At 40.5% G+C, this 20,315-nt stretch overlaps 1 protein-coding gene across 1 annotated transcript in view; it reads left to right on the top strand.

The window, feature by feature from the left end:
* PXDNL (peroxidasin like) overlaps nt 1-20,315 on the top strand; it is a 547,360-nt gene that overhangs the window by 490,644 nt on the left and 36,401 nt on the right. Inside the window, exons 18-19 of the mRNA XM_062189595.1 lie at nt 3,860-3,994; nt 6,045-6,253. Coding sequence (XP_062045579.1) covers nt 3,860-3,994; nt 6,045-6,253 — 344 coding nt within the window. The remainder of the gene's footprint in view (nt 1-3,859; nt 3,995-6,044; nt 6,254-20,315) is intronic.

Consider the following 20,315-nt stretch of genomic DNA (forward strand, 5'->3'; position numbering starts at 1 on the left):
CGTCATGAGTTGCCAAGGCTATGGAAGCCTTCCAAGTTTGCCGACTCTGATCATATTTAGACAAGGTCATAAAAGACAGGGTGAGGATAGTAACCAATGATCCTAAGAGTGGCCTTAACCAGGTCTGAACAATTATACAGCATTAAGTGGGGAAGAGGACCATCAGTACACACAGGTTGGGAGTAGAGCCATTGGTGGTAGAGTAGAGGTTATGATTACAAAGGAATGAGGCTCAAGCGTGCTAGATAGGGTCTAGAACAAAGGACAGAGTCATTAGTAGAGGAGCTAAGAAAGGTGCTGTCTAAGCTACAAGTAATTTTTCTGATTGAGAGGCAAATAGAACCTGATAGAAGGGGCTTGATAATAATCTGTTGGGTTTTAGGCCTTGTAAGTTAAGAGGCTCAGACCTATCTATCTCTTCACCAGTTATTATACTTATTATAAAGCTTTTAGTACTTAAGATAGTGTAATATAAGTTGAGTAGACAAGTAGGACAGAATACAGGAGAGTAAAATAGAATTCTGAAGAGTCACAGAAAGCTCATATATGAAGATATATTTGAAAGAGTTATAAGATCCAACATTGAAAAATGGAACATAATCTGTATGTGTACAGTCACAGTTGGCTGTCCATATAGAAGAATGAGAATGTATATGGAAATCAATTGTATATGGAAAATTATATATGGAAATCAATTCCAGACAGATGAGGCAGGCCTTACATTTGAGAAGTTGAATTTGAAAAATTTACAGCAAACAAAAAAGAATATTTCTATGGCATTGGGGAAAGAAAGGAATTTGAAGTAAGATTAAAAAAAAAAAAGGCCTAGGTATCAAAATTGATACATTGACCTGAAGATATGTTCATCCATATTCAACATAAGGAGACTAAGTTGAAAGAATGTATATGGACATAGATAACAAAGTATTAATATTCAAATCACATAGAGAAATAAAAATGTAATCCAATTAAAAATGAGTAAATGATAAAAATAGACATTTCACTGGGGGAAAACCAATTCTGGTTATGTAGAAGGCACTCAACTGCATAATTAATCAAGAAAACACAGAATCTTAGTGGAACACCATTTCACTGTCATCAGATTTACAAATACTTTTAAAAAGTCATGTTTTTAGGTTAATCCTAGGAAAATAATCATTCTTTTATTCTGAATCTTTCTTTTTTAAAAAACTTTTATTTAATAAATATAAACTTCTATAGTACAACTTTTGAATCATAGTGGTTTTTCTGCCCCATAACCACCCTCCCACTCTCAAACTATCCCATCTCCTACTCCCTCTCCAATCCCATTCTTCATTAAGATTCATTTTCAATTATCTTTATATACAGAAGATCAACTTAGTATATACTAAGTAAAGATTTCAACAGTTTGCACCCACACAGACACACAAAGCATAAAGTACTGTTTGAATACTAGTTTTGCCGTTAATTCGCATAGTACAACACATTGATCATAAAGATAGGATTAAGTGTCAAAGGGATCACATAAACAAGACCAGGGTCTGCTAATAATACTGATATAATTAAAAAGGAGAGAATGATCCAACATAGGAAGCAGGATACACAGCAGATTCTGAATCTTTCAACACAGCCTTCTAAAATGATACAGTCATAAAAGAAGACACATAAACTAGCACATGGCCTATATTTTGGAATTAGAAAGAAACAGAATGCCCCAAGTTTCAACTCACTCTATGAAAACAATCACTAAGTCACACTCAAAGTCTGTGAGTATAGGGGAAAAGCAAGACAGGTGCACTGAAAACTTTCCCAGGACAAAAACATAGGGAGAAAGGCATAAATGAAATCCAGGAATGAGAATTATCCTGCCGAATGAACACCTGCAATAGTAAGAACTTAGTGCTCACATATGCTTCTGAGAGCCAGGAGTTCACAGCCCCAAGTGGCAGATCTGAAGGTGACCAGAGATGGCAATGTCTAGAGGGGGAGAGTGCAAGGAGGTGAGTGGAGATGGGATAGGGCTCTTCAGATTTGATAGTGAAATGAAGGCAGAATGAAGTGAGGCTGAGGATGCTCTAAGAAGGAAAGAGAAATAAAACATGTCAGTCCCTCCCCATTGCCAGCAATATTGATGTTAAATGATAGAAAAGTATGTTGCTGGAATAAAAAAAAAGAGAGAGAAATTTCAAATAAAAATATATGGCAAGAAAACAGAAATGCAAATCAAAACATCTTAGAGGGCATGGACATTACTGCACTGTGGGTTTGGCTGCTGCTTGGGATGATTGTATCAGAATGCTGGTTTGAGTCCTGGATACTCAGTTGCAATCCAGCTTCCTGCTGGTGTGTATTCCGGGAGGCTGCAGCTGATGACTCAAGTACTTGGGTCCCACATGGGAGACCTGGATGGCATTCTTGGCCCCTGGCTTTGGCCTAGTCCAGCCCCAGGCGTTGTGGGCTTTTGGGGATTGAACTAGTGGATGAAAAAATCACTGGCTTTGTCTGTGTCTTTCTCTATTGCTCTGCTTTTGAAACAGAAATAAATTAATAATTAAGCATTAAGAACACATTTCAAAGAAAACAACTCCCAGAACAACCACCACCAAAATCCAAACAAAAATAAGATTGAGGTAGAAGGAAACTGCAATACAACATCCAATTTGGAATTAAGCGAGTGTTCAAATTCATACAAGCACTTGGAGACAGAATAGGTCGCATATCATCAAAAGTTTAGAAGAGAGGGGCCAGCACTGTGGCGTAGCAGGTAAAGCCGCCACCTGTGATACTGGCATCCGATATGGACACTGGTTCCTGTCCTGGATGTGCCACTTCAGATCCAGCTCCCTGATAATGGCCAGGGAAAAGCAGTGAAAGATGTCCCAAGCATTTGGCCCCTGTCACCCATGTAGGAATCCCAGGTGAAGCTCCTGTCTCCTGGCTTTAACCTACCCCAGCCACAGCCATGATTGTCATCTGGGGAGTAAATCAGCAGATGGAAAATCTTCGTCTCTCTCCTTCTCTCTATAGTTCAATCTTTAAAATATTTAGAAAAGAGGGGCTGGCGCTGTGGCATAGTGGGTAAAGCCACCACTTGCATTGCCGGCATCCCATATGGGCACTGGTTCATGCCCCGACTGCTCCACTTCCGATCCAACTCTCTGCTATGGCCTGGGCAAGCAGTAGAAGATGGCCCAAGTCCTTGGGCCCCTGCACCCACGTGGGAGACCCAGAAGAAGCTCCTGGCTCCTGGCTTCGGATCGGTGCAGCTCCGGCCGTTACAGCCAGTTGGGGAGTGAACCAGCGGATGAAGACCTCTCTCTCTCTCTCTCTCTCTCTCTCTCTCTGTGTGTGTGTGTGTGTGTGTAACTCTGACTTTCAAATAAGTAAATAAATCCTTAAAAATTAGAAAAGAAATATAGGAGGAAAAGGAAATAATTATAGAATGGATTTAGTCAAAGAAGACAACCAAGAAGGAGGTAGAAATAGAGAAGTTGTTGATGAGGTGTTTGTTCTGTATGTTTGCTTTCTACAAGCTCCTGGCAGAATGAATTGGATGCATTTTTATATATTAATATAGTCATACATGCACCCTACTATATATAAATAGAATTTTATTGCACATACTTAGTGGGACAATTACAAAGAATAACACCATATGTATTGCATGACTTCTGGTATTAGATGCTCTGTTTCTGGCCACCTATGTGATCCCTGAATACATCCTTCCTCTCAATGCTCCTACCTGTGAAATGGGAACAAATTTATTTTTTCCTTTTAGTGTGAATGCAATAAAAGAATGCTTAGTAGTTATTATGTGAGAGATATCTTGTGTCACGTCCAGTCTCCAGTATGTGTTACCTGCTTGTTTCTGTTCCAGGTTGTACAGCACTCCAGGCGACATGGACTTGTGGCCCGCCCTTATGGTTGAAGATCTGATCCCTGGGACCAGAGTGGGACCAACACTCATGTGTCTGTTGGTCATCCAGTTTCAACGGTTAAGAGATGGAGATAGGTGAAGGATTATCTGTTTTACTTATCAAAGATAACAAAAAAAAAATCTGCCCCAAAACACATGTGAATAAGTGTTTTGTGTGACTCTGTATATTTCTATGATTTAAAACATTCTGAATATAAGAAGTTACAAATAGAATTTGGTCATAGAACTTTTATGCCCAATGATAATATCAGATGAAATTTATTTTTGTAAATCTTTGTAAGAAGAAAAGAAATTAAAAGTCTTGAAAAGTGGTAGAAGTCAGTAATTAAGGGAGTACATGCCAGACTCACTACCTTTGTTCTAAGGTGAGCATCTCTGCTTAGGAAGCATTGACTCTCTAAGCCAGGTTCCTTGTGTGTAACATGTGTGAGACAATGGAACCTATTCTGTAGGATTGGTGCAGCCCTAAACGATGTAGAGCACCAATACTACAATCCTCAGCACCCTGAGACTCCCTCCTCTATTGTTATACGGGACAACCTGGGCTGATGAGACCTCCTTGTAAAATTATAATGAGGAATTTGACTAGAGGAAAGAGAACTGGGAACACGGCCCTAAAATTTGTGGTTTATCAACAACGTGTTTAATGTAAACAAATTATAAAATTATGGAAGACAGCTACTGGAGAGTGTGAGTGAGTATGTAATATCTTCACTATTGCAAGATTAACCTGATATAAAAACTGGGAAATCTAATCCATAACAGCTGGCAAGTGCTCTTCTGTCATGTAAGACCAAATGTGCTCCAAAGCTTTGAATCATTAGTGAGGTTTGGTGGGGGTTAGATTTAGGAATTTTATGAATCTGTTTGATACCTCAACGTTTTGTATTATTGCAGAGCTGATTTACGTACAACTTGGAACACAGCCTAGAATTTAGCTTTTAATTCAAGTTACACTAAAAGTTATTCTTAAGTTAAATTTTTCTTCTAAGTGTCTTCCATATATAAGTTAAAATAAAGTATCAGAAGATTTACTTCCCTTTATTGCAAGTTGGCAAATATTAATACTATATTTCAGTAAATTAATTGTTATAAATTATATTTAACATTGGATTTCTTGCCTTTACCATGGGGTTAATATATGCAGTGTATAATAATTGAATAGCAGATGAAGTCAAGAGAAAGCTTCGGTTTGGGGAGTGTTGTCATCTCTGTGTATATTGACTTGCTAACAAACAATACCACATAATGAGTGGTTTGACACACTGAAATGAATTATTCTCACCATTCTGGGCCTTTCTGCTATGGGCTCTCTTCCCAGCTAACATGGCCATCTTCACACTGCGGCTTCACATGGTCTTCCCTTTGTCTGAGTCTTCATTTCTTATGCTCATGAGGACACCTGTCACACTGGAATAGGGTCCATCCCTATGCCCATATTTTACCTTCATTAGCTCTTTGAAGGCTATATAGAGACACAGTCTGAAATTCTGGGGATTCGAATTTCAACATATGAACATTTGCATAACACAATTCAGCCCATATCACCATGTGGGCTTCAGCAAATCTTTTTGTTTCCAGTCTAACTGACTGCTGTAGCCCCAGCAAGAAGCATGTGCTTGCGTATGGCATTCAATTATATACTGAATGAATGAACCCAAGGACTCACTTTAATAGTCCATTTTAAAAGCATATTTTTTTCATTTAAAATTGAGTGTGTTTAAAATTGAGTGTGTCAGTAGAAAGAACCAACTGAGGATATGTTAACAATCAGAAGTGATATTTCATCTTAAACAAAAATATCAATATTGGATTGCTGAGATAATGTATAAGGTCAGTTTTTGAAATTTAAAGTTTAAATTTTAAAATGTGCTTTTTTTTTTGGTACAACATCATAAAGCTTTAAATGATTTTGTGAAAGTAATAGAGATGGTTTAGAAGCATGGGATTTGGGAACATTATAAATATTGAAGGGAGTTAAAAGTGTCAGACCAAGCATAATCCTTGCAATGTGCTGCTTCTTTTGTGAGCTCTTATTTGCCCCTTTGGACTGCTGTGCTTATCATGCACCTGATCTCTCAGGCTGCAGAGTCTGGACACTGTGCCTTTCGTTGTTTACTACCAGGTTCTGGTATGAAAACCCTGGCGTGTTCACCCCTGCACAACTCACTCAGCTCAAGCAAGTGTCCCTGGCCCGAGTGCTTTGTGACAACGGCGATGACATTCAGCAAGTCCAGGCGGATGTCTTTGTAAGGGCAGAATACCCACAGGGTTACCTGAGCTGTAGTGACATCCCGAAGATGGATTTGCAAGTGTGGCAAGACTGCTGTGCAGGTCAGTAAAGCCATACTTGGCTCCATCTGCATTTTCTTGTGTCTGTATTTGTGTGTGCACTTGCATAACTTCCAGTGCTAAAGAATATGTGATTTAAACATACACAAAGAACAGTAACACAAAATGTTTCCTTTCAGAAATTTGATGGAAATTTCTGGTGTGCATATCAGGAAGGGCAAAGGCCACCCTAGTCAACCAATGTCTTCCATCTCACACGAATGATGGCAGAGTGGAGGGGTCCTTGCTGACTTAATAAGATTCTTGCTGTATTTCATGTTACTGCACCGAAGATCCAGCTCCAGTCATTTGGTGCTGAAATATTCTTGTTGTTCAGCTGAGCAGAGAGAAAAGAAAAATCACAGCAATGTGGCTGAGACTCTTCATTCTCTATAAGATGTTGCAGTTGTGTTCATTGGAAACATGAGGAGATCTTGATAGAATCAGATGGAAAGTTTTCACTAATGACTTGGCAGAATTTGTAATAGCTATCAACTATTATGAGCCATATTTTCTTTTTGGTGCTTCATAAACATCTATTCATCCTCAAACTACCTCTTAAGAAAGTGAGATTTTATTCTCTTTTATTACATGAAGAAAATGTGGCTCAAAAATCCTAGATGTTTTGCTCAAAATCTAAAAATGAGTAAGCAGTAGACTTGCCAACAGGAAGCGAACCAGCAAATGAAAGAACTCTGTCTCTGTTTCTCTGAGTTTCAAATAAAATAGAAGAAAGAAAAGAAAAAAAAAATCAGAGCTAGTCCCCTGACAGCATGTCTGTTCCTTCTACACTGACGTTTGAAGGTCATGACAGAAGCAAAATCACTTAAGGATATAAATATGAGGGAGTCTTCAAAAGTGCATGAATATGTGTATTATGAATAAAGCTGAGCATAGATTTCAAAAATTTTCTGTGTCAGAATAAACTCACCTCTTAAATCCATTATCCACGATCTTTTTGAAGTGTCTTCATATGGTTTGGTATGTCCAATCATAAGGGAAGCTGTTTGAAAATGTTTATAATGACAACTACTATAAATGGATGAGTGCATATTTTTTCCTTGAATGCTCATGGAATTTTCATAAAAATAAATCAAGAGACATATTTTAAATAATAGAATTTGAGGAAGGAGTATTAACCTAGTAGTTAAGACTCTTATGTTCTACATCAGAATGTCTGTGTTATATTCCTTGCTCTAGCTCCTCACTCCAGCTTCCTGCTAAAACTGACCTTAGGATGCAGTGGTGATGGCTCAAGTATTGGGTCTCCTGCTGTCACTTAGGAGACCTGGATTGAGTCCCTACTGTCTGATTCTGGTCTCCTGGTTCTTAAGAGCATTTGAGGAGTGGATAAGCAAATGGGTGCCTCCCCCCCGGCCTCATCTGCCAAATATTCACTTTTTTAAAAAAGAGACTTAGAGATATATAATAACTGCTCAAAAGTAAAATGCTTATTCATGGCCAAGACTTTTTCCATCTACCAATTAACAGAAACATAATTAGGGGCTGATTAAACCGTTCACATCTCTAAGGAAGTAGTTTGTAGATTGTGGCTGTGTAGTTTCAGCTAGGTCTATGTTTTCAATAGTCTGAGTTAATGCAGCCAAGAACTGCTTGAATCAGCCAGATTGTGTTCCACTCCTGAGACCTGAAGTTGTTACTTTCAGAGGGAGAAAGAGTTAGACAGAGGGAGGGAGAGAGAAAGATGAAAGGACCAAGAAATTATTATCTTTACTGCTCAGTACATTTGTCTTTGTCATGTCTTCATTCATGTTGAAGAATTCTTTACTCCCACTTGCTGATCTTATTCTCAGATTAAAATGAATAAAATACTGGTGTTTAAGTGATTCAAGTGTTTTAACTGACATTATTCTAGAGAAAAATAAAGGGCTCTGTTAAAGATTTAAATAGCCATTCCAAGAAGCCCTAGTAGTTTATCTTTCTTGGAATGAAAGGTATTTATTAAACCGACTCTCAGCTCCTTATGCTACTTGAATGGAAGAATTTTATTTATAGCAGTGTTTTTTCTTATTATCATTTATTCAGTTCTGTATCTCACAACTAATAGTCTACTGATTAATACTAAATATATTCCAAATTCCAAGTGTGAATTTAACTACAATTTTTAATAATCATGGGAAGATTTTTCTGACTGCTTTATATCAGTGAACTGTCAATCTGTTCAAAACAGTAAAAAATATAAATGTAATTGAGTTTTGGATAACTATTTTGCTATTCTTCGTAGGTAAATAGCACTAAAAATGGACAGGGGCTTGTTGTTACACAGCTATAGGACTATGGATTTGTGCATGATGAAGTTGTGCAGAAACTGGGGTGTTAAGGGATTGGGATTTCATTTCATTGTTCACATCTGTTGCATTCTGTAACGAATTTTATTTTCTACCTTTTTCACCCATGAATTTTAAATTTCTCTTCACTAAAACTGGAGATAATTCTAAAACATCTTGCTGTTGTTTTTATCATTGTTTTTCCCTCTTTGTCCTTTAGTAATTCCATTCTGCCATCAATTTATGCTTGCTTTAAAGCTTGTGTAAATTTTCCCAAAGCATTCCACATATCTGTACATAATTAATTCTTATAATTAGCACTTAGCATTTAATGGATATGTTTGCATATAACAACATTTATGTAGCCCTACTTTATATGTCAGTGCCTTTATTTCTACAGGCTAGATTCTTAAAGAACCACAAAAGCAAAGCTGCTGAGTTAAAGGATATATAGTTTTTAATTACAACATTGTTGTCAGATTTATTTCTACAAAGGTAAACTTTACAGTTCCATGAGCAATTACATGAATACTCATTTCTTCACTTTGCCAGACATTGGTGTTACAGCCCTTATTCTGTTGATAGTTCAGTGTGTGAAAACTTAATTATCTGGGGTATTTTTAATTTGCATTTTTCTATTAGTCTGCAGAGGCAACTTTTTGCATGGTTGTTGGTTTGGGGATTTGCTCCTGCTTGCATTGGGTATTTATTAGCTTTGTCCTTTTTTCCATCTGTGGGAGTTATCTGCAGATTCTCAGTGATAACAGGGATAACAGCACTGAGAGGGCTGCTCCCAGGCTTGTCACTGAATGAACCGATTTTATCACTTTGCCCAGCAACAGCATATTTGCCCTTTTGTTTGCAAATCTCCATCTAGGGAAGTAGGTCTCTTCTCTTCAGGTGATCCTGATCTCTAATAGGAACCAATGCTGCATTTTACTCATGCTGTCCTCCGTGCACTGTCCGCTCTCAGGTCTTGGAGTGCAAAGTTGTTAATCTGAGAGCTAGCTTTAATGCAATTACTTCATATTACTTAGAGCTTTTCCCCAACTGGTTAGCCTTGTTTATTTCTTCCATTACGTGAGTATGCACACATAGAAGTACATGCATACTGCGCATACGTGTAGGTATACACACATCTGTTGCACACACATCTAGGTGTTTGCATGAACAGGTGGAAAATGCTCACTTTACAGTGCATCACTCTTTTCTTTCTTTTCTCTTTTCCTGAAGTGCTATCTTTGTCTCTGGAGAAAAGAGCATGGAAGCCGTGGGGTTGTGGGGTTCTTGTCTGTATGCAAGAAGGAATTCAGGCATGAGACAGAGAGAGAAGTGATAAGGTTTTATTGGGGGTAGGGCATCTATCAGAAGGGAAGGAACAGATAGAGTGGGGGACAGCTAGGTTACATAGTTGAATGGAGAGAATACACCTGGGCAGGCCAGGCGGGCAGCTCAGCAGAGACCAGAGGGCTGAGCACGCAGTCTCTGGACTCCTGGTTTTTAAGGGAGTCTCTTTACCTCCTCCCCCTATCCGCCAGGACAAAGGTTGGGGAGCCTTGGCGAAAGGATTTGCTGGGTGAAAATACAAAAAATTCCTTTCCAAGTTTACCACCGAGGTGTTGAAACCGGGGAAGCATTGCTGGTGTCAGCCAAGGGGCTTCTCTCTAGGGTTCTGCTTTAGAGGAAAAATGTTTATCCGGTCAGGAAGGAGTGGGACCTCCTGGAAAGGATTAGGTTCTGGGCAGGACTTTGAAATGTGGATGCTGGGCTGCACCTGGAAGGTTATCAGGGTGACCCTGAAATGCACATGCTGGACTGCTGTAGGTGTCAGTCTCCCTGGGCCTTGCTTGCACACGTAGGCTAATTTCTAACTTCCTGCCTAACATGTTCTGTTTCACTCTTTAGCTTTTCTCACAAAGTGATACTTTCAAACCAGGCATTTGGGTGAATTATTCTGCAAGTTATTTTCGATGCACCAATATGTTTTTCTCCCAGGAAATTAAAGGTCACCTCCCTTCCCCAAGATTCTTGGAATGCAGTCTTCTTTTTCATTGTGTGGATACTCCAGCTCCGATACTGTTACTGGAGATATTGCAGGGTTCTTGTCTTCGCCCAAGAAAGAATTCAGGCGTGAGACAGAGAGTAGTGGGAGGTAAAATAGCAAGGTTTATTAGAGAAGGGACATCTGAAAGGACGGATGGGCACCTCTCCAGACAGAGCCTGAGAGACTGGGGAGGAGGAAGGAGGGAGGTTACATGTTGAGTGGAGAGATTACACCTGACCAGGCCAGGCAGGTGGCTCAGCAAAGATGCAGAGAGCTGAGCGCGCAGTCCAGTTGAGGCTGGGGGTTTTTAATGAGATGGGTCTTGCTTCCCCACCTCTGCTCCTCTTGGAACAAAGGGCTTTTTGGATGTAAATAAAAAAAAAACTTCTTTTGAAAGTCTGAAACAAAGGGCTTTATGGATGCAAATGTTATCATCCGACAGGAGAAAGGTAGCAGGGTGTTTGAGGTGCAGATACTGGGCTGAACCTGGGAGATTGTGGAAGATTGTCCGGCAGGAAGCCAGAGGGGTGGGGGCCTCCACCTGGCAGGTTATCAGGTAGAAGGGGGCAGGGCAGGCAGGATGCAAACTCTGGGCTGCCCCTGAAACATTGTCAGGATGACTTTGAGATGCAGATGCATATGCTGGACATAGATGTCTTCTCCTTAGGCCTATCTCACACACATAAGCTCATAACTGACTTCCTACCTAACAATACTTCATTCTTACACTGCAATTGCAAGTTTAGGTGCCAATCTGTTCTTTTCTGTTTAAATATATTTTTTCTAATTCTTTTTTAAAAATAATTTTGATGATTATTTATTTGAGAGGAAGATTGACAGAGACACACACAGTCAGAGAGAAAGAAACATCTTCCATCTGCTAGTTCAGTCCCCAAATGGCCACAATGGCCTTGCTAGGCCAAGCTGAATCCAGGAGCCTGGAACTCCCTTCTATTCTCCAGTGTGGATGGCAGGAGTCCAGCTATTTGGGCCATCCTCTGCTGTTTTCCCATGTACAGTAGCAGGAAGCTGGGTCAGAAACAGAGCAACTGGTACTCGAACCAGCACTCTTATAGGGCATTGCAAATAGCAGCTTGACCTATTGCCCCACAACACTGGCCCTCTTTAAAAGTTCTTTATTACTGGGACTCTGTTAAATCTTTTAGTTTGTTTTTCTTCAGCATTTCAAAATTAGATCAGAATACGCTAGATGTGGGGCTGGCACCGTGGTGTAGTGGGTTAAGCCACTGCATATAGTGCTGGCATTCCATATGGGTGCTGGTTTGAGTCCCAGCTGCTCCACTTCCTATCCAACTCCCTGCTAATGTGCCCCGGGGAAAGCAAGGAAAGATGACTCAAGTGCTTGGGCCCCTGCACTCACATGGAAAAACTGGAAGAAGCTCCTGGCTCCTTGCTTCAGCCTGGCCCAGCCTGGCTGTTGTAGCCATTTGGAGAGTGAACTAGTGGTTGCAATCTCTCTATCTTTAAAATAAATAAAATAAATCTTTAAAACATTTTCATATGCTAATTGCAACTTTTATGTTACCTGAGGGAAGTCCGTGGAAGCCATGGGGTGCGGGCAAGAAAGAATTCAGGCATGAGACAGAGAGGAGAGTGATAAGGCTTTATTAGGGATAGGGAATCTATCAGGACGGAAGGGACAGAGAGCGAGAGTACCCAGTCGCTCGGACTGAGGAGAGCGAGGTTACATAGTTGAATGGAGAGAATACACCTGGGCTGGGCAGGCCAGGCGGGCGGCTCAGCAGAGAGGAAGAGCTGAGCACGCAGTCTGTTTGGACTCCCTAGGTTTTTGAGGGAGTCTGCTTCCCCACCCCCCCCTCCTCCAGGACAAAGGATGGAGAGTCCTGGGGGAAGGGTTTGTTGGGTAAAAATTAGCAAATTCCTCCCCAGATTTGCTGGTGCCCAGGTAGCTTCCAATAGGGCATCTGAGAAGGTTTTATTGCCCCATGTTATCAGGTAGCCCCTTTGGTCCTGAGGAGAGAGAATTCTCCTAGGAGCTTTCCTTGGGGGAACGGCTGGGACCACCTGGGAGGTTATCAGGGTCTGGGCAGGACTTTGAAGTGCAAGATGCTGGGCTTCTGGAGCTTCCACAGTAGATGCTGGTCTTCAGGCCTTTCTCATACACACATAGGCTCAATTTCTGACTTCCTTCCTAACATTTTACTCTCAATCCAATGAAACATAATGAGTAATTTCAATTCACAAATTTTCATTTTTCTCCAAGAAAGGGAAATTTCCTGCTCAGATTTCCTTACTTGTTGTTTTTCTGAAGTATCTTTCAAATACAATTTTTTTTTTCCTTCTTGAAACATCCCTTATTTGAGTGTTAGGTTTCCATGATCCACCTTCCAAATCTCTTTTCTTCCCTTTTATTGTCCTTCCATATTTTACCTAAATGTTCTGGTGTGTTCTTTACACATGACCAAGAATCCGAAATTGCTCACCAGTCTCAACAGGGACCATCTTCCTTGTTAATTTATCTATTTAATTTCTTAGTTCCAACATCATCTCTTCAGGCTTCAGGGAGTCTTTCTCTGCAGCATCTGTGATGTCTTAAGTTGTTCTATGACTGCTGGTATTCTAATCAGGTGCTCGCCACTCTCCTCTGCTCTGTGAGGCCTATTTTTACTGTGCCATCCCTTCCTCCTCCCTCCGGCTGTTCTAATCTCTGGATACACAGTGACTAATCTTCTGGGTCATGGGGGCTTGGATCAGGTTGTCTAGAAGTCACCACCATGGCAGAAACCCAGAGGAAGATGCCAGACCTGCTGAGCAGGCTGTGACTTCAGCCTCTACAGGCAGAGGACAGCAAGGCAGCTCACCTATTCGGTTCCTTCTTGGCCTTGTGAGAGATGGAGATACATGTCAAGCTCTGAATGTGCAAGCTCTCAGGGCAACCCTATAAGTCAGAACATCAGGCTCTTCCAGAGATGAGCTTCCCTTAGTCCTTAGCTGGTACTGAGTACATCTGCCCAGGTGTCAGGGCCTTGTGCAGAGAATTCTCTGCTAGTTCTTCTCCAGCCTCGGGACTCCCCTATCCTTGAAAAATCTACCATGACCTCCATTTGCCATGCATCTTGTCCTTGGGGAAACCTGTGCCCTGGGGCTGGAGTAGAGGGGAAGGCTCATCCCTGGGGTGCTGTACTCCCTGAATCTTGCTGTCCTCTGGGTCTGCATGCCACAGGGCCCGCGGGGGAGGATCCACTTGTGGGGCCCATGTCAGCACCCTTCTTGTTTTTGTTGTGCTGAGTTCTGAGGAAAGTCTAACCCCTTTGAGAGAAACATGGGCATGACAGTTTTCCTGTATGACAGTCTTCTCCAGCATATCGGGCCGTTTGAAGGTCACTGAAGTTCCTGTTTAATTGGGTCACCCACACTGTGGTCAGTGCTAAAAATTAACCCACTCATACTGTGGGAAACAGGTTTTGGTGTAAAGCTGAGTGACAGCCTGGGTTTTGGTTATAAAGCACTAGCTTCTTTGAAGATGGAAGAGATCCTGCAACAAACCTCCGGAGTGACTGCACACCCACACACAAAAAAAATGTGACTTATGCCTGTCCTCTTGTCTGAGAGGGCTCTGAGCTGATATTTCCATGTAGAGTTCACATTCTTTTCATTTAAAGACATGTTATTAGATTAGGATTCGTGTTGGCTGCAGGTCTTTATTTATTTATTTTCTGCTGATGGAGAAGTGTGGGATTGTTCTGTTCCCCATCTGAGATGACCTCACTTTTGTCCTTTACCATTGGCTGTCTTCTCTATAGTGAGTCTTTTCATTTGCACTAAAGAGACTTCCCCAAAGTCCCCAAGTTCTTCCTGTGATGTGATTTAGCTACTTCACGATTCTAAAATTCCATTGTAGTTCCCTCAGAACAATCTAGCTTATTGCAATCTTACAAATTCTGATGTCAAAAAGTAAGAGTAGTTATCGAGCTATATGCTGATGTGTTAAATCTCTTCTGAAAAATAAACAGAGGCACTCTGTTCAAAAAGAGTCTAAGCGGTTATCCTCCAAAAACTCAAGGCATCTCTCTTCCATAGATATCTCATTTCTGCTGTTTTGGTTTTGTCAACTTCTTGTTTTTGCTTTATGAATTTCTTTCTCTGCCCATAGGATTTTTTTAAAAAGATTATTTGTTATACAAATTTTATATATAGCGATTTAGGAACATAGTGACATTTCCCACCCACTGTCCTTTCCACTCATGCTTTTTTTTTCACACATAGTTAGAGTCAGCTGTCTACTGCATGTGCTTACAAGTCAGATTCCATGAATGCGGCAATATGTATGAATTGAATATGTATGCATCATTAAGTACAAGTGCAGCTAAAGGCAAATCAAAGGTCATCTACTCAGATAACCTCCTTTGGGATTTTTTTTTTTTTATATTTCCTGTATTTGTATGTCTTTGGGCCATTTACCAGTCTACTGGAAGACATTCTGGGAATCCTGTGTTTGCACAGGCATCACTTAACAATAGAATCAGAAAATGCAGAAATATGGCAGAGGCCAGGCGGTTCTGGCTGAGTGAGATGGATAGATAGCCATCAGCCAGAATAAGAGTCCTGGGGTACACAACACTCCAGAAGTATCAATATGAGTGACATTAAAGAAACAATATTCCAATTAAATCATGGCAGGTTTTTATCAAAAATTATGTTACCTCTTGTCCATTAGGAGGCTTTAATTTTTCTGTGCACATGAGAAAAGGCTACCCAATTGACAATGTGTCTACATTACCATGTCAAAACAACATGCAAGTTAACTGAAAGCACATATAAACAAGAGAGTAGTTTGGGAGATAATTATCAGATGAATCAATTTTTTATTCTTTCATTGTGCCAAAAAGCAATAACTGAATGTCATAAGCAACTCCTAGGAAACAGTATACTTCCACTGAAACAAAGAACAAAAATGTGAGGAACAGAAAAGCCCAGAGAGAGCTTGAGCCATTGAAGTTATCTTTTAAGTAGCAAGTTTTCAAAATGTTGATTGACTTGATTTGTTTTTGAGGTATAAGAGCATAAAAACCTCAAAAGGCAAATTCTAAATAGGTAATTATCAAAAGATCACAACAATCAAGCTTGGTAAATGACAGAATTAACAAATAAGCTAGCAAATATAAGAAAACAAAGAATGTTATTTTGCTAGCATATAAAATAAATTAAGGGGCTGATGCTGTGGTGCAGTAGATTAAAGTACTGCTTGCAACACTGGCATCTAGTGTTACCGTGCTGGTTGGAGTCCCCTGTCTCTCTCTTTCACATTGCCATTCAAATAAATAAATACATCTTTTTAAAAATATCCTCAGAATTTAACTTTTTATAGTACTTAACATATTTGATAAATATAAAATTCCTGAATTCTTTTCTTTCTTAAGTTACTTACAGATTTTCAAAGGTATTGATCATTTGAGAGGAAAAAAAAAACTAAACAAAAATATGTTTAGGGAACAATATTTGAAAAAGGTTTATGTTAGTTTTACTCAGCTGGGGATAAAACTCAAGGGGTTTTTTTGCTGTTGTTATTTTATCATACTGTATAGTCTGACAGCTATTTTTTTCTTTTTTTCTCCTTTCTATAATTTCCTCCATGCTTCTTTTAGCTATAGTACAAATGCTTCATAATATTCACAGAAAGTGCATATTATGAAAAATTATTTTTCAAAACTTTCAAATTTTTTGTACCAAAATAAACCCATGATGATCTAGTTAAGACACTAAGGATAAAACATCAATTTGAAAAATGTCTTTGTTTGGAGACACCAAGATGGTGGAATAGGGAGGGAGCTTGCTGTTCTAGTCCGGGGAAAGATAGTTTAAAAAAAAAAAAAGCATAGAGAGTGCAATCTCAGGGAAGAGTTAGGGAGAAAACAGCAGGGGAAACTCCATGCAAATTACAGAGACAGGCCAGCACCTCAGCTCAATAGGCTAATCCTCTGCCTTTGGCGCCAGCACCCCTCATTCTATTCCAGGTCGGGCCAGGCCGCCAGATTCTGTCCCCTGTGGCTCCTCTTCCTGTCCAGCTCTCTGCTGTGGCCCGGGAGTGCAGTGGAGGATGGCCCAAGTCCTTGGGATCTGAACCCGCATGGAAGACCAGGAGAAGCACCTGGCTCCTGGCTTCAAATCAGCGCGGTGCGCCGGCCACAGTGGCCATTAGGGGGTGAACCAATGGAAAAGGAAGACCTTTCTCTCTGCCTCTCTCACTGTCCACTCTGCCTGCCAAAAAAAAAAAAAAAAATTACAGGGACACTGTGGATCTACAGAAAAGGTATGGCTGCACACATCTCAGTACCCCAACAGCTAGAGCTTCAGCATCAGATTTGGAGAGTGAGGTAAGATAAGACTGCAGCAGCAGCAGCCCAAACCCTTAGCAATAGAGCTGCAGGAAGAGTCTGGTGTGAGTCTGGCTTGGAAACCTGTGGGGGATAGCTTACCTGTCAACCTGCATGAAAAAAATGGGGGGCATATTTCCCTCTCCCAGATCACCCAGCACTGGTGTCCTGTAACTAGCTGAGAGAGGGTAAGCACCATTTGGACATACGAAACTGCTGTACCTGTTCCTGTCCACACCCCCAGCAACCAGGAGATGCCTGATTATAGCTGAGAGAATTGACAGGGGCCTGGGTGCTCATGACTGTGGGAGCCTTGTGTGTTGGGACTGTGAAAACACTGTTGCTTCATGAGAGGGCACAAGGTGTGGCTGGGTCTTTGGGTATTTATGGTGGGCAGCTCCACATGCTTGGGGCTCCCTAATTGCTTGATGAAAGTCTTTGCTCTGGGATCCATGATCACACAGAGGACTGTATGGGTCATTTGTGTGTTTCTTATGGCAGTGCAAATGAATACTATACCCACTAGGGCTAGTGACCAGGCATTGGTCTCTTTGGAAGTGAGGAGACGATGCCAACAGAGCAGATTGAACCTCCCCTCTGATAAAAACAAACAAAAGAGATACCATGCCCAATTTGGGTGTCACCTTGGACACTCCCCTCACCCTGTATCAATCAGAGCTCCCTGGCCACACCCAACACACACCTCACTGAAACAGCAGACACTCTACTAATCAGAGGCATAATCTAAAGATAAAAACCATCACAGGGAAGAAAAAACAAGAAGTATCTCCACAAATATCTAAAAATAAACATAGCAATTCAAGAAACAAGAACAAGGAAAGTAACATGATGCCTTCAAAGGAACACAACAACACTTCAATGCTAGAATATGAAAACAAAGAGATTGAAGAAATGCTAGAAATGGAATTGAAAAATTGATAGTAGGAATACTTAGAAGTAATCACAAGCAAATCTATGAATTAAGAAATCCATACATCACATGAATTAACATTTTTGCCACAAAATTAAGATTTTATTTTTTTTTGACAGGCAGAGAGGACAGTGAGAGAGAGAGACAGAGCAAGAAAGGTCTTCCTTTTCCATTGGTTCACCCCCCAATGGCCTCTGCGGCTGGCACACTGTGGCCAGCGCATCGCGCTGATCTGAAGCCAGGAGCCAGGTGCTTCTCCTGGTCTCCCATGCGGGTGCAGATCCCAAGGACTTGGGCCATCCTCCACTGCACTCCCGGGCCACAGCAGAGAGCTGGCCTGGAAGAGGGGCAACCGGGACAGAATCCGGAGCCCTGACCGGGACTAGAACCCGGTGTGCCAGCGCAGCAGGTGGAGGATTAGCCTATTGAGCCACGGCTCTGGCTAAAATTGAGATTTTAAAGACAATATAAAATGAAATATTGGAAATGATGAATTCAATAGATTGAATAAAAAATGCAGTGGAAAGCCTTAACAACATACTTGATGAGGCAGAAGGAAGAATAGCTGAGTTAGAAGACAGATCTCTGGAAATTTTACAGTCAGACCAAAGGGGGGGGGGGGAGAAAAAATTAGAAAACTAAAAAACTGTGTTGGAGGTTTATGAGATACTATTAAATGACCCAACATATATCTTAGGAATTCCTGAAGGCATGGAAAAGGAGAATGGATTAGAAGGCTTTTTTGGTGAAACAATTACAGAAAATTTCCCTAATTTGGAGAAAGAAAGGGGAGTTCAAGTAGAGGAAACTCATAACACTTCTAATAGACATTACCATAAAAGATCATCACAATGACACATTGTAGTTAAACTTTCCACAGTAAAGTATTAAGAAAAGATTCTGAAATGTGCATGGGGAGAAATGCCAAATTACTTTCAGAGGATCTCCAATTAGGGATCAAAAGGGACACATAGACTTCCATACAATAATAATGGAAGACTTCAATACCCCACTTTCAGCAATGGACAGATCGACAGAAAATCAGCAAGGAAACAGCAGTTAATGGGCACTGTAGACCAAATGGACCTAATGGATATGTTACAGAACTTTTCATTCTATCGTTGCAGAATACACATTCTTCTTCTCACCAGTACATGGAACTTTCTGTAGGTTCGACCACATGCTAGGCCATAAAACAAGTCTCAGCAAATTCAAAAAATATCAAAATCATACTGTTACCAGAGAAGGCAAGGGTTCTTGTTTTTGTGCAAGAAATAATTCAGGCGTGAGACAGAGAGTAGGGGAAAGCAACATAGCAAGGTTTATTAGGGTAGGGACATCCGTAAGAATGGATGGACACCTCTCCAGACAGGTCCTGTGAGAGAATGCCCAGTCACTCAGACTGTGGAGGGTGAGGTTACATGGTTGAGTGGAGAGAATACACCTGGGCAGGCCAGGTGGGAGGCTCAACAGAGAGGTAGAGGGCTGAGTGTGCAGTTTACATTTACGCCGGGTTTACTAAGGGGATGGGTCTTGTCTTCCCACCTCTTCCCACCTCTTCTCCTAGAACAAAGGACTTTTTGGATATAAATATGAAAAATTCCTTTTTGAGTTTTCTGCCTGAAGTTATCAGACAGGAGAAGTTATTGGGTAGAAGGGGCAGGGCATTTGAAGTGCAGATACTGGACTGCACCTGGAAGGTTATCGGGATAACTTTGAGATGCGGATGCTGGACCTAGATTCAACTCCTTAGGCCTTTGTCACACACACATAAGCTCATTTATGACTTCCTACCTAATAATACCATGTATCTTCTCTGACAACAATGGAATGAAGCTGGGAATCAACAACTCAAGAAGCTCTAGAACATGTGCAAACACATGGAGTCTGAACAATATGCTCCTGAATGAACAGTGTATCAGAAAAAATCAAAAGAGAAATCAAAAAACGATGTACAGGTTTTTTTTTTTTTTCGTACTATTTGTTGAACTCTTTACTTAGTATTGAGTTAATCTTCTATGTATAAAGTTAATTGAAAATAGGTATTAGTAAAAAATAAGAATGAGAATAGGAGAGGGAAGAGAAAGAAGTCCAGTAGAGTGGATGGAAGGGTGGGTACACATGAAAGAATCACTATGTTCCTAAAGTTGTATAAATGAAATGCATGAAATTTGTATACCTTAAAGTTTTCTGGAGGAAAAAAAAGAAGAAAAAATTGCCCCTGTAGGAACATGTATTCTGCTAAAGTTGATGCAAGAATAAACATCATATTTATGGCAAAAGTGGGGTGAAAGAATGGTGAAACTATTCTTATTTTACAAAAGTTTATGATGACAATACCCCAGAAAAATCAGGAAATTACAAATGGATAAGTGTTGCTATAAATGAACAAAATGATGTTGAAGTAGAAGTCTGCTATGGTAAATCATCTCTCTCTCTCTCTCTC

Source organism: Lepus europaeus, chromosome 4 (assembly GCF_033115175.1).
Source record: "Lepus europaeus isolate LE1 chromosome 4, mLepTim1.pri, whole genome shotgun sequence".
In the NCBI taxonomy this organism is placed as follows: Eukaryota; Metazoa; Chordata; class Mammalia; order Lagomorpha; family Leporidae; genus Lepus; species Lepus europaeus.